The sequence below is a fragment of the Loxodonta africana genome, chromosome 16 (genome assembly GCF_030014295.1).
Source record: "Loxodonta africana isolate mLoxAfr1 chromosome 16, mLoxAfr1.hap2, whole genome shotgun sequence".
NCBI lineage: Eukaryota > Metazoa > Chordata > Mammalia > Proboscidea > Elephantidae > Loxodonta > Loxodonta africana.
Window position 1 is genome coordinate 36595626 of NC_087357.1, and position 12748 is coordinate 36608373.

Here is a 12748-nt window from a genome sequence, read left to right on the forward strand (position 1 = left end):
GATGCATCTGTGAAATATTTCATAACGTGGAGGAACCTGGAAGGCATTATGCTGAGTGAAATTAGTCAGTTGTATGAGACCACTGTTATAAGAACTCAAGAAATAGTTTAAGCAGAGAAGAAAATATTCTTTGATGGTTACAAGAGTGGGGAGGGAGGGACAGAGACAGGTATTCACTAATTAGAGTAGACAAGAACTATATTAGGTGAAGGGAAAGACAACACACAATACAGGAGAGGTCAGCACAACTGGACTAAACCAAAAGCAAAGAAGTTTCCCAAATAAACCTAATGCTATGAAGGCTAGCATAGCAGGGGCAGGGGATTGGGGACCATGGTTTCAGGGGACATCTAAGTCAATTGGCGTAATAAAATTACGAAAACACTCTGCATCCCACTTTGGTGAGGGGCGCCTGGGGTTTTAAACGCTAGCAAGTGGCCATCTAACATATATCAATTGGTCTCAACGCACCTGGAGCAAAGGAAAATGAAGAACACCAAGGATACAAGGTAATTATGAGCCGGAGAGACTGAAAGGGCTGCATAAATCAGAGACTATATTAGCCTGAGACCACAAGAAGTAGATGGTGCATGGCTACAACTGATAACTGCCTTAACAGGGAACACAACAGAGAACCCCTGAAGGAGCAGGAGAGCAGTAGGATGGAGACCTCAAATTCTCATAAAAAGACCAGACTTAATGGTCTGACTGAGACTAGAAGGACCGCAGAGGTCACGGTCCCCAGACGTTCTGTTAGCCCCAGACAGGAACAATTCCAAACCCAACTCTTCAGACACGGCTTGGACTGAACTATAAGATAGAAAATGGTACTGGTAAGCAGTGGGCTTCTTGCATCAAGTAGACACATTAGACTATGTGGGCAGCTCCTCTCTGGAGTGGAGATGAGAAGGCAGAGGGGGACAGAGGCTGGCTGATTGGACATGGAAATAGAGGGAGGAGAGAAGGAGTGTGCTGTTTCATTATGAAGCCTCTGTCAAGACTTCCCCCTGCTCCGGTAGTTCCCTGCCCCCTTAGCAGCCCGCCAAGCCAAGTTTCTAATTGCTGTTTGGCCCAACCATGCTGCAGCCATAACCACAGCTTGAATTTGGTGCGAGAATTCCACGCATGCATGAACCAGGATTTTGGACCGCGCACAGGACCTGAAGAGCTGCGTCCACCGTCTGTCTTTGGACCTGAACATCACCGACAAGATTCAACATCCGGACCTCCAAATGTGGGCATAGGAGGGCTAAAGACAGAGAGTAGCGGGCACCAAACCCAACACCCAGATGCAATGGGAAATAAAAAGCTCCCCAACGCCTTCGGACAAAAAGCACATGGCCTTATAGTTGCTAGACCCCGCGTTGCTCCTTGTCTGTGAAGACAATGAATTTCCACTTTCTGTTTCCCTTGCAACTGGTGGTGTGGCATTTGTCTTATTTTGATCAGCTAATAAATAGGACAGGACAAGAACCCTCATTCTGTTACAGTTAGGGGGAGAGTAACTAGGAGTATATAGCAAGGCATATATAAATATTTGTATGAGAGACTGACTTGATTTATAAATTTTCATTTAAAGCACAACAAAAAAAAAAAAAAAGAAGAAAGCATAAGGTCATTAAAAAGAAAGGAAAGAAAGAAAAGACCAAAAGAGATGTCAGAAACTTGCTCTTGAACATCAAGTAGCTAAAGTGAACAGAAGGAATGATGAAGTAAAAGAGCTGAACAGATTTCAATGGGTGGCTTGAGAAGACAAAGTAAAACATTATAATGACATATGCAAAGACCTAGAGTTAGAAAACCAAAAGGGAAGAAGAACAAGCTCAGCGTTTGTCAAACCGAAAGAAGTGAAGAAAAAATGAAATCTTGACTTGCAATATTGAAGGATCCTATGGGCAAAATACTGAATGATGCAGGAAGTATCAAAACAAGATGGAAGGAATACACAGAGTCTCTCTACCAAAAAGAATTGATGTATGTTCAATCATTTTGTAACCAAATGCCACTTGGGTTCTTGTCCTGTCCTATTGGCCGATTGAAATAAGATGGACACTAACTGTAAGGGAAACAGAAAGTGGCAAGTTTATTGTCTGCACATACAAGGAGCTACGTGGGATCTAGCAACCATAAGGCCAGGTGCTCCCCATCTGAGGGGGCTGGGGAGCTTTTTGTTTCCAGTGGCTTCAGGGATTTGGTTTGGTACCCCGAAGTTTCTGCCCTTAGCCCTCCCATGCCCATATTTGGAGGTCCGTATATTAAATCATCTTCCGTCGGATGTGCATGTAGTGGGACCTCTCACTTATAATATGGAATTGAGTGACATCATGGGCTGGAAAATATCATTCTTTCCGGCGACAATCGGGTCCTGCGTCGTTTGAAGGACGTGATCCCTTCAATCTGTGCGTGGTTCAAGGTGTAGCTTGGGCCAGTTCAATGGATGGAGCCACCACCTGCTGCAACTTCCTGAAAAATGTGCTGGAAACAAGATCATGATTAGCAAGACAAAGAAAGGGGCGGGCGTTGACTGGGGTTTTTAATTTCAGGAGGTAGCATGCGATCAGGAACCAATTGTACTGAAGGACGAAGTCCAACTGCACTGAAGATGTTGGCAAAAAACCAAGGCGCCAGGAATTTACAGAATATCAACTGAGATGTTCCAACCAATGGATGCAGAGCTGAAAGTGCTCACTCATCTATGCCAAGAAATTTGGAAGACAGGTACTTGGCCAACCAACTGGAAGAGATCCATATTTATGCCTATTCCAAAGAAAGGTGATCCAACCGAATGCGGAAATTATCGAACAACGCTATTAATATCACGCACAGGTAAAGTTTTGCTAAAGATCATTCAAAAGTGGTTGCACAGTACATCAACAGGTAACTGCCAGAAATCCAAGCCGAATTCGGAAGAGGATGTGGAACGAGAGATATCATTGCTGATGTCAGATGGATCCTGGCTGAAAGCAGAGAATACCAGAAAAATGTTTACCTATATTTTATTGACTATACAACTGCATTCAATTGTGTGGATCATAACAAATTATGGTTAACATCGTGAAGAATGGGAACTCCGGACCACTTAATTGTGCTCATGAGGAACCTGTACTTGGATCCAGAAGTAGTTCTTGAAACAGAACCAGGGAATACTGCGTGGTTTAAAGTTAGGAAAGGTGTGTGTCTGGGTTGTATCCTTTCATCATATTTATTCAATCTGTATGCTGAGCAAGTAATCTGAGAAGCTGGACTATATGAAGAAGCACGGGGCCTCAGGATTGGAGGAAGGCTCATTAACAACCTGTGTTATGCAGATAACACAATCTTGTTTGCTCAAAGTGAAGAGAACTTGAAGCACTTACTGATGAAGATCAAAGACTACAGACTTCAGTATGGATTACGCCTCAATATAAAGAAAACAAAAATCCTCACAACTGGACCAATAAGCAACATCATGATAAACGGAGGAAATACTGAAGTCATCAATTATTTCATTTTACTTGGATCCACAATTAACACCCACAGAAGCAGCAGTCAAGAAATCAAACGACTGGCAGTGGACAAATCTACTGCAAAAGACTTCTTTAAAATGTTAAAAAGCAAAGATGCCATTTTAAGGACTAAGGTGAGCCTGACCCAAGCCATGGTGTTTTCAATCACCTCATATGCATGCGAAAGCTGGACGATGAATAAGGAAGACTGAAGAATTGACGCCTTTGAATTGTGGCGCTGGCGAAGAAGATTGAATATACCATGGACTGCCAAAAGAAGGAACAAATACGTCTTGGAAGTACAGCCAGAATGCTCCTTGGAAGCGAGGATGGTCAGACTTTTCGCACATACTTTGGACATGTTATCAGAAGGGACCAATCCCTGGAGAAGGAGATCATGTTTGGTAAAGTGAAGGGTCAGCGAAAAAGAGGAAGACCCTCGATAAGATGGATTGACATGGTGGCTACAACAACGGGCTCAAGCATAATAACAATCCTGAGGATGGCGCAGGAGTGGGCAGTGTTTCCTTCTGTTGTTCATAGGGTTGCTATGAGTTGGGACCAACTCGAGGGCACTTAACAACAAGAAGAATGATTAAGGGGTCCCTGGGTGCTCAGTTAATGTGCTCAGCTGCTAACTGACAGTTTGGAGGTTCGAGTCCACCCAGAGTCGCTACAGAAGAAAGGGCTGGAGATCCACTTCTGAAAAATCAGCCACCGAAAACCTTATGGAGCCCTGTCCTACTCTGACACACATGGGGTTGCTGTGAGTCAGAATCGACTGGACAGCAAATAGTGGTGGTAGAACAACAACTACCTTGCCCTTGTTGTGTTGTCAGTTGCCATGGAGTCAGTTCCAACTTACAGAGACCCCGTGAGTGTAGAGGAGAACTGCTCCGCAGGGTTTTCAAGGCTGTGTCCTTTTGGAAACAGATTGCCAGGCATATCTTCTGAGGCACCTCTGGGTGGGTTGGAATCACCGACCTTGCAGCTAATAGTTGGGGGCTTAACTGTGCACCACCCAGGGACTCTGTCTACACTTCCCTTAACACTTACCTACACAACAGGGGTGCATGACTGAGAAACCGATCTTACCTTTAGAGAACACAAAAATTTATGCCTTTTAAAAAACAGGTCGAAGTTGTTAAAAGGCAGGATTTTTTACTAAAGAGTCAAAGAAATGGCCTTTATGCAATAGCTTTTAGGAATGATGTTATGTTGTAGAAATTATTTATTTTTTGCTATTTGCTTCCCATATACTATCTGATTTAATCTTCATGCACTTTTTCAAGGTGGGCTCTTACCCCCATTTTGCAGATGAGTTAACTGAGGTTATAGAGGTTATGGAGTCTGTCCCAAATCACACAGCTAATAATGGAGGGCTGCCTGTAGGGCCCATGTTCTTGTCTATTTTGTCTTCTGAGAAACGCTGTTATGGGCAGGTCACTTGCTCTCCCTTCAGCGATGGATGGACAACCAGGAGAAAGAGCCACATGGAAGAGTTTTTGCTGCCTTTGCCTGCACCAGCTTTCACAGTGTTTAAATGGAGTGACCTCCAAGAGGAGAGCTCTCTGGGCTTCCAGCTCCTCATCGCTAAATGAGGTAGTAGCACTAGACTGCCGAAGGCTGAGCTCTCCCGGGGCTGACATTCTGTGACTCCTTAGCATCGGTGGAATAGGTAGGGTGCTCACTGAGTGAGTTAGTAATTTGGTTGCCACGGTAACTTTTATCTGATTGGAAGGGATCACAGAGTTTGACACAGACTTGGCGGGGTAGGAGAGTGGCGTCTGATCTTCACTCCATGTTTCTGCTTCTGAGCTGGAAAGAGGAAGAACAAAAGGGGATAAAAGCTGAATTCAAATATTATAGCATTTATGCCTTATTCAGAGTAAAATCTTGGGATGGCAGACTCTGGCGCTCCCCCTGAGGTCTGACATTCTTTTCTCCAGATCACCTCTGTTATTTGCCGATTTCTGTGTTTTAATTTATTTTTCATTGAGCTTAGCTTTTGTCTTTTTTTTTTCAGTCTCACCCAGGCTGTTTTCTGTGGTCAGCTGTCTTTATAGGATGCTGGATTTTTGTAAGAAAACGGTTATGGTATACCTGGCTTTCCTTAGCTCAGCCTAGGGACCTGGGGCACAGTTTTCCAGGGTTTCAATGACAGGCCTGCCAATTGCAGAGGTGTGGTTCAGACCCCTAGTGTATGTGTGGAGTTTTGCCGGGAACAATATTGGACCCTGTCTGATGATATTTAGAGAGGCCAGCTGGGCTACGGGGAACAAGCCTGAACTGGGAGGCCATAGACCTCATTTCTAGATTCTGCAGGCCTCCCACTTCACGACCTTGGTGGGTGGCTCTGCTCTGTCCCCTTCACTGGACTATTTTCCACCCACAAAATAGGATAATAACTTTTAAAAATTATATATGTAAATCCTGGCTTATTCCAAAAAGGATTTGGGGTAAATAGTAAGACCTTGCAGGAAATTTTAAAAAGATGGCTATGAGATTATCAAACCCAAACCAAACCCAGTGCTGTCGAGTTGGTTCTGACTCATAGCGACCCTATAGGACAGAGTAGAAGTGCCCCATAGAGTTTCCAGTGAGCACTTGGTGGATTCGAGCTGCTGGCCCTTTGGTTGGCAGCCACAGCACTTAACCACTACACCACCAGGATTTCCAAACCCACTGCCATCAAGTCGATTCCGACTCATAGCGACCCTATAGGACAGGGTAGAACTGCCAGACAGGGTTATAGTACATTTAAAGTGCCTGGTGCATAGCAAGCGTTAATTTTCTCCAGACTTCCTTTTTTAAGGAGGAAGAGTTCCTGCGTGGCACAAATGGTTAATACTTTCGGCTGCTAACTGAAAGTTCGGAGCTTCAAGTCCACCCAGAGGTGCCTTAGCAGAAATGCTCCCAAAAGATAAGCCATTGAAAACCCTATGGAGCACAATTCTACTGACATGCGTGGGGTCACAATGAGCTGGAAATGAATCTATGGCAACTGGTTTTTGTACTGAGTGAGGACAAGGTTGATTCTAGTCTTAACCGACCATTCTTATTACAAGAAAAAGCTAGTACAGTCGATTCAGTGGCATCAAATCATGGCCAGTTTGGGGATAGAGAGAAGGCCCTGGATGGTTCCTAATTCTCTGACCCCTTAGAGATCCTACCCCAACCGGGAGCAGGCCCGAGGGCCCCAGGGCTACTCCAGTGTCAGGGGAAGTCAACACCTGACCAGTTTCCCTTCATGCCCAGTGCCCAGAGGTTGCTGCTCACTGGACTGTCTGAGCAGGCCCTCCTTCCTCAGTTTGTATTAGAGCCTCTGTCACTACCCTTCTCTTGCCGGGCATCACTGGACTGATCCCCCTGTGCCTTTCTGGGCAGTAATGGCAGATTACCCAATAAGCAAGGTAAGCACAGGCTTACTTGTGCTTCCTTACTAATCTGTAGTGAACCATTTCACATGGGTTTCACCACATCACTGAGTAATTTGTCCCTGTCAGGGATTGTACATTTGAAAAGGCTTTGATTCTGTAGGAATGTGCTGTAGGGTTGGGAGAGAAACAGATGCCAGTTGTACCTAGAAGCAGAATCTTTGATGTGGTGAAACCCATGTGAAATTGTTCACCACAGATGATCCGTAAGCAAGGTAAGCACCATGCTTACCTTACCTATTGGACAATCCGCCCCTGCTCGGCAGCTGTGGGAAAAGGCTGGCTCAGTGTGTTCTGGAGGTATTCCTCAGAGGCCACTGGGGGTCTGTGGTGTATTTGCAAGCAAATGGGAAGGTACAGACCACGGCACTGAGTCAAAGGGGAGTTAGAAAATCAGGGCTTTTCAGTAATAAACTCAAAAATAATAGAGCACTCAATCTAGAAGGCCCTCTGGGGATCATGGCACACCTTCATTTCATGAGAAATGGAAGACCCGGTTGCTTGGTTACTTAGCCACAGCCCTGGGAAGGAAGGAGTAGTAAGGAGGGTGGGCTAGGGACTAGACACTGTTCATCTCCAGTATGTGCCAATCACCATGTACCCTTTATCTCATCATCCCTGTTGTACAGATGAGGAAACTGAAACCCACAGAGGTTGGGCAACTTGTCCAAGTTTCCTCATTTAGCTAGTGGACTTGAGCCCTGGGATCCTTTCTGTTGCCCAGGCCAACCCAGTCCTTGATGTGTCGCTCCTCCCCTTCCTTGAAGGAACAGACGGAAATAACTCAAAACTGGAGGGATAGATATGTCACTGCTTAAGAAGAGAACCGTAGCCACATGCCAAGGGCAAAGAAAGGGGAGTCCTTTTAATTCACTCCCAGCCAGTTTTCCCACCACTAAAGCCTGCATCCTGAGCAGCCGCCAACCAAATACTACTCCAGCCTTAAGGGCCACCTCATGGAACAAGTTCATTAATGACCACCAAACCAAACCGAAACCAGCTGCCATGGAGTTGATTCCAATTCATGAAGACTCCATGTGTATCAGAGTAGAACTGAACTCAATAGGGTTTTCAAGGCTGTAACCTTTCCGAAGCAGATTGTCAGGCCTTTATTTGGGAGGGGCCTCTGTGTGGGTTCCAACATCCTTTTGGTTAGTAGTCAAGCACTTAATGTTTGCACCACCCAGGGAATCCTTTAATGACTGCACTAGTAAGAAAAAAACGATATGTTTCCCAGTCTGCGATGACTGATCTGATGTCCCTTGCTAACATAGTCAGAAAAAAAAAAATCATAAATCATCTCCATTACTAAACAGTAATCCAAATGGCTCTGAGGTTTGGGTGAATGGGATTGGTCCAAAGCCTGACCTCACTTTCATTGAATTTCATGCCAGGACCAATACACACCCAGCACAGACCTTGTCTAACTAGTGAGATCCTCAGTCACAAAGACGCTGTAATTACCATCTCAAAGCCAGGCTGACAGGGATTTCAGGTGTTTTCATGTTTATGGAGATCAGAGAAATGTGTTCTGTACATCTTTTCCACTGAGCGGAAGGATAAAACCAAGCAAAAACCCAACACATTTATTCAAAACGTATTTAAGATAAAATCCTATAATGAGGATAGCCACAATTCCAGACACTCCAGTGCCAAGTGTAGATATGTGAATAGCCACATCCAGATGATGGACAAGCCATTGACTCCTACAAAGCTAAAGCAAGAACTAGAAGGTTTTAGCTCCCTTGGAGTGAGTGCGCAGCGTGCTCCAAGCACTTCACCACGGTTCACAAAGGCAAAGCCTGCTGCCTCTCCATTCGGAGAGTAGCATTTTCTACTCGGTTTACTTCACTTACAAAGGCGAGTGGGCATGGCTGGCGGTGGGGTAGAGGGAGGAAATCAACTCCTATCCAGGAAATTGCAGCTGTTATTGCAAAAAGCCCCGGAGAGCCCATTATAAGCTGCAGTGAGAGGCTGTCCCTGGAGCGCCTGTCACGTGGCGTCTCCCCAGCCCCCAGCCCGGGCCCCCAGGAACGCCCGCGCCACCCGCTTGAGTAGGAGAGGAGAGCCAAGGGACAGAGGTGGGATCTGGGGCCACGTCTCAGGACAGTGTCCGTGACAGCCCAGAGCGTGGCCAGGGGCGGCAGCCGTCAGTGGGAAGCACAGGCTCCGGGCACAGCCCAGCCTCTTCACACCCGCGGTGGCGGCGGCGCGCGTGTCCTCAGGAGACTCCAGCAATTGCAAAACACCGAGCACTTCTCGGAGTATAGGCAGAGCCCGGCGACTCTTCTACCCTGCTGGAGCCTGGCACCTCTATGTGCGACCAGAAAACTGACCTTGACCCGGAGGAGGGGCGGGGCGGCTGTTAAAAGCCGCTTTAGAGAGGACCGATGGGTCACTCCGCGCCTCACTCTACCTTTCCACCACCCAGCACCTCCTGTCCGGGTCCTACTCTCCTGTCCCCAGGCTAGGAGTACAGCCTTCCCCGACGGCTCTGAAAACAGCAGCCGGCCTCAAAGAAGGGGCAGAGAAAAAGGCTACTCCTATTCAACTCTCAAAGTTTCCTTTCATGGTACGTGCGTTTTATATTAAGAAAGAGCACTTCAAAAGACATGAGGTCCTTTTTTAAACGTAAAATTTCAGGCCTGGCAGTTTGAGGTGCTCCCTGGAATTATCAATGTCTATTTGTGTTTCCCTCCCTCAAAATGGATCAGGGACCAGCCCTGAAACGGTTGATCAAGTAACTGGGATCGCCCTCCAGCCTGAGCCCAGTGAGGCCGCTGGACTCGCGACAAGGGCGTCCGGGCCCCGGTCCTGGACAGCGTCCTTCCCGAGCTCTGCTGTCCTGAGTAGGGTGGACTGTAGTCACATGGCCACCAGGCTGTAGGGCCCTGAGAAGCTAGCTGCAAGGAACTGCACGCTGCGCCACCAGTACGTGTCTTATTAGGACTGGGGGTGCGAAATGTAATCTGCCTTGAATAGGGCCAAGACCTGTATTTCAAAGAGAGGGGCGCTTGTCCCCAGCTCCCCGCGGAAACCTTCGCGATTTTCCTATTCCTCGTCTTCATTAGCTTATATTTTCTGCTTTCAAAGGCGCGAGTTCTCCGTTAGTCTCGAGCAGGGCTGCAGTCCCGTGGGTACCCCCGACGCCTAGTCTGAGGCTGGCGCTGTGGGTACCCTGGGCTTGTTAGCTGCTGGGGACAAGAACTCTGTCTGCAGTTCTGAGCGGCGCGCTCCTCCTGGACGCGCCAGGGTCACTACAGGCTGCGCGAGAGCTGCGGGGGAGCACAGGTCCCGGGAGCCGGCGTTGGGGAAGCTTTGCATATAAATGCAGCCGTCGCGAGCGAAGCCTCCGCACTGCCTCCTTGATGAGGTTTCCCGAGAGTAGGAGCTGCTGCAGGAGACGGTGAGAGTCGTCGTCGCTGGTGCGGCCTTTGGCCCGGGGCCCGAGTCGCTGTCGTAGACGGCGGGAGGCGGCTGCACCCCGGAGCCATCCTCGCCGGCACCGCCCGGACAGCTGCCGCGAGGCGCCCGGCTTGCCGGATCCGGGAGTTCCTTCAAAGCCGGGCTGAGGGGGTAGTAGTGACAGCGCCGTGGGGCCGGGGGCAAACTCGGCCACTAAGTAGGGCTCAGCCCAGTCCCGCACGCTGCCGCAGTCCCCGAAGGTGCTATACAGGGCTCCTAGGTTCGTGGCCTCGACCGATGAGGGCGGCAGATGCAGCGGCAGCGCCGGGGGCCGGGCCCTGTACGCCGGCACCTCAGCCAGGGGCAGCGGTGGCTGCAGAGGCTGCCACGGCGGTGCGCACAAGGAGGCCGGGCTGTCCTGCGCCGGGTCCAGCTGCAGCGCCTCGCCGATCTGGGCCACTAGCCGGTCCACCTCGGCCGATCCGCCCAGCCTCGCTGGCTGCTCCAGCAGGAGAAAGCTATCCTCCTCCTCTTTTTCCTCCCCCTCCGCTTCCTCGCCGGCTTTCTCTTCTTCCTCCCTGCGGCACGGCATGGCCCCCGGCCCGGGCACCCGGAGCTCTGCGGGCGTCGTTGGCGGCCCGGCTCCCGTTAGGGTTCGGTGGGCCGCAGCAGAGCCGGGAGTGATCCTGACGCCAAAGCCAGGGCCGGGGATGCGGAGGACTAGGAAGCCGGAGCCCGCCAGGCGCTCGCTGCGCGCCTGCAGTCGCGGGAGCCAGAATTCTACCCGCTGTTAGATTTGTAAACAATGGGTGACGTAGCGCCCGGCCCTACCACAGCGCGGGGACTGGGGGTGGTGTGTCATTCGAGGGCAGGGGTCCTGCAGGTCTGGGGTTCAGGTTGAAGCCCTGCTGCCTCTGAGCTCAGGATGGCCGAGTGCGGTGTGCGGGAGTGCACTGGGGAGCTGATCCTGGCTTTCTTAGCCAGCAGTGATAGGCATTTCCAGAAGCTGGACACCGACGCGGACACCATTGGTTTCTTCCACACACAAGCACATACACTTAGACACACACCAACACACACCCCTTCTCTCGGCGCAACAAATATTGTTTTAACCTTCGCGCTTTCGTGATCCTGGGTGCTGGTGCTTGGAGAGTGATGACGAGAAGTGCTGGAGAGGCAAAGATGGAGAGGTGGGGGAGCCAGTCAGAGGGCCTGGCTAGAGGTTAGGAAAACAAGGCTGACTGGGATGGAAGGTAGGAAGGGACACTTTGGTGCAAGTGGTAATGGCGGAGTTGGAATTGGCAAAGACAGGCCACACATTAAGGTGATTAGTGTTTCTTGATCAGGCGGATGGGCGTGGGGGGCCTGGACTAGGGCTGGAGTTGCTGAAGACAGAGGAGAAGGTTGACGGGCTTGGGGGGGGCCGTGAGCTAGAAAGGCTTCTTTTAAGAAAAATTCCGCAGCCCAGTAGGGAGGATCCCTGCTGAGGTGCTAGCAGGAGGGGAAAATGGAAAGCTGTTTGGTTAAAAATGGAGATGTGGGTTAGCTTAACCTTTGTAGATATTATGGTTGGCTTAGTGGTAAACCAAGACTTCATTTTTAACCAAAGGAGCAGAAAATGATCCTTTAGTGTCATGTTGCTTGGGGATTTTGGACTGTTATTCAAAATTCCAAGCCCTCCAGGCCTAACTTTCAGACACTGCATTTATAGGTAAGCTTTTGGTGGACCTGCCTTTAAAAGCCAACCAGGCCATCACCAACTGAATTATGGTGATGGCTGCACCATTAAGTAAATTCACTAAAAATAATTGAAAGTTCTCTTCAGATGACTGAATTTTACTGCATATAAATTACATTTTGGAAAAGTTGTTTAGGAAGCCTGCTTGGCTGCTAACCAAAAGGTTGGAGGTTTGAGTCCACCCAGAGGCATCTCATAAGAAAGGACTGGAGATCTATTTCCAAAAAATCAGCCACTGAAAATCCTACGGAACACAGTTCTGTCTGATACACGTGGGGTCGGTGTGAATTGGAATCTACTCAACAGCAACTGGTTTTAAAGTTGTTTTAAAAATTAGCCACAAAGCACACACCCACAAACACACAGAATCCAACAAGGAGAGTTCGGACTCTGTGCAAGGCAACAGGGTGCTTGTTACTTTATCGATAACAGAGGGGGATGCTTTAGAAAGGGGATGCAAGAGGGAAAGATTGGGGGCCAGGGATCCAGATAACAAGTAGAAATCGAGGGTATTGGTGAGTGGTGCTGAGGATGACACTTAGAGTAATAATCCTTTAGGAAGTGGTGGAATGGAATGAAATCCTGGACAACTTCAGTATTTTCTCCATTTATCATGATGTTGCTCATTGGTCCAGTTGTGAGGATTTTTGTTTTCTTTATGTTGAGGTGGAATCCATGCTGAA

General features: G+C 48.6%; 1 protein-coding gene across 1 annotated transcript; it reads right to left on the bottom strand.

Annotated features, from left to right (window-relative positions):
- Window positions 1–1677: 1677 nt before the first annotated feature.
- Window positions 1678–11116, bottom strand: LOC100669466 (FRAT regulator of WNT signaling pathway 1). Its single transcript, XM_023546859.2, has 2 exons — window positions 8387–11116; window positions 1678–5303 (listed from the first exon to the last, which is right to left on the bottom strand). Exon 1 carries the CDS (start codon window positions 10917–10919, stop codon window positions 10110–10112), a length of 810 nt encoding a protein of 269 aa, XP_023402627.1. The 5' UTR covers window positions 10920–11116; the 3' UTR covers window positions 1678–5303; window positions 8387–10109.
- Window positions 11117–12748: the final 1632 nt, after the last annotated feature.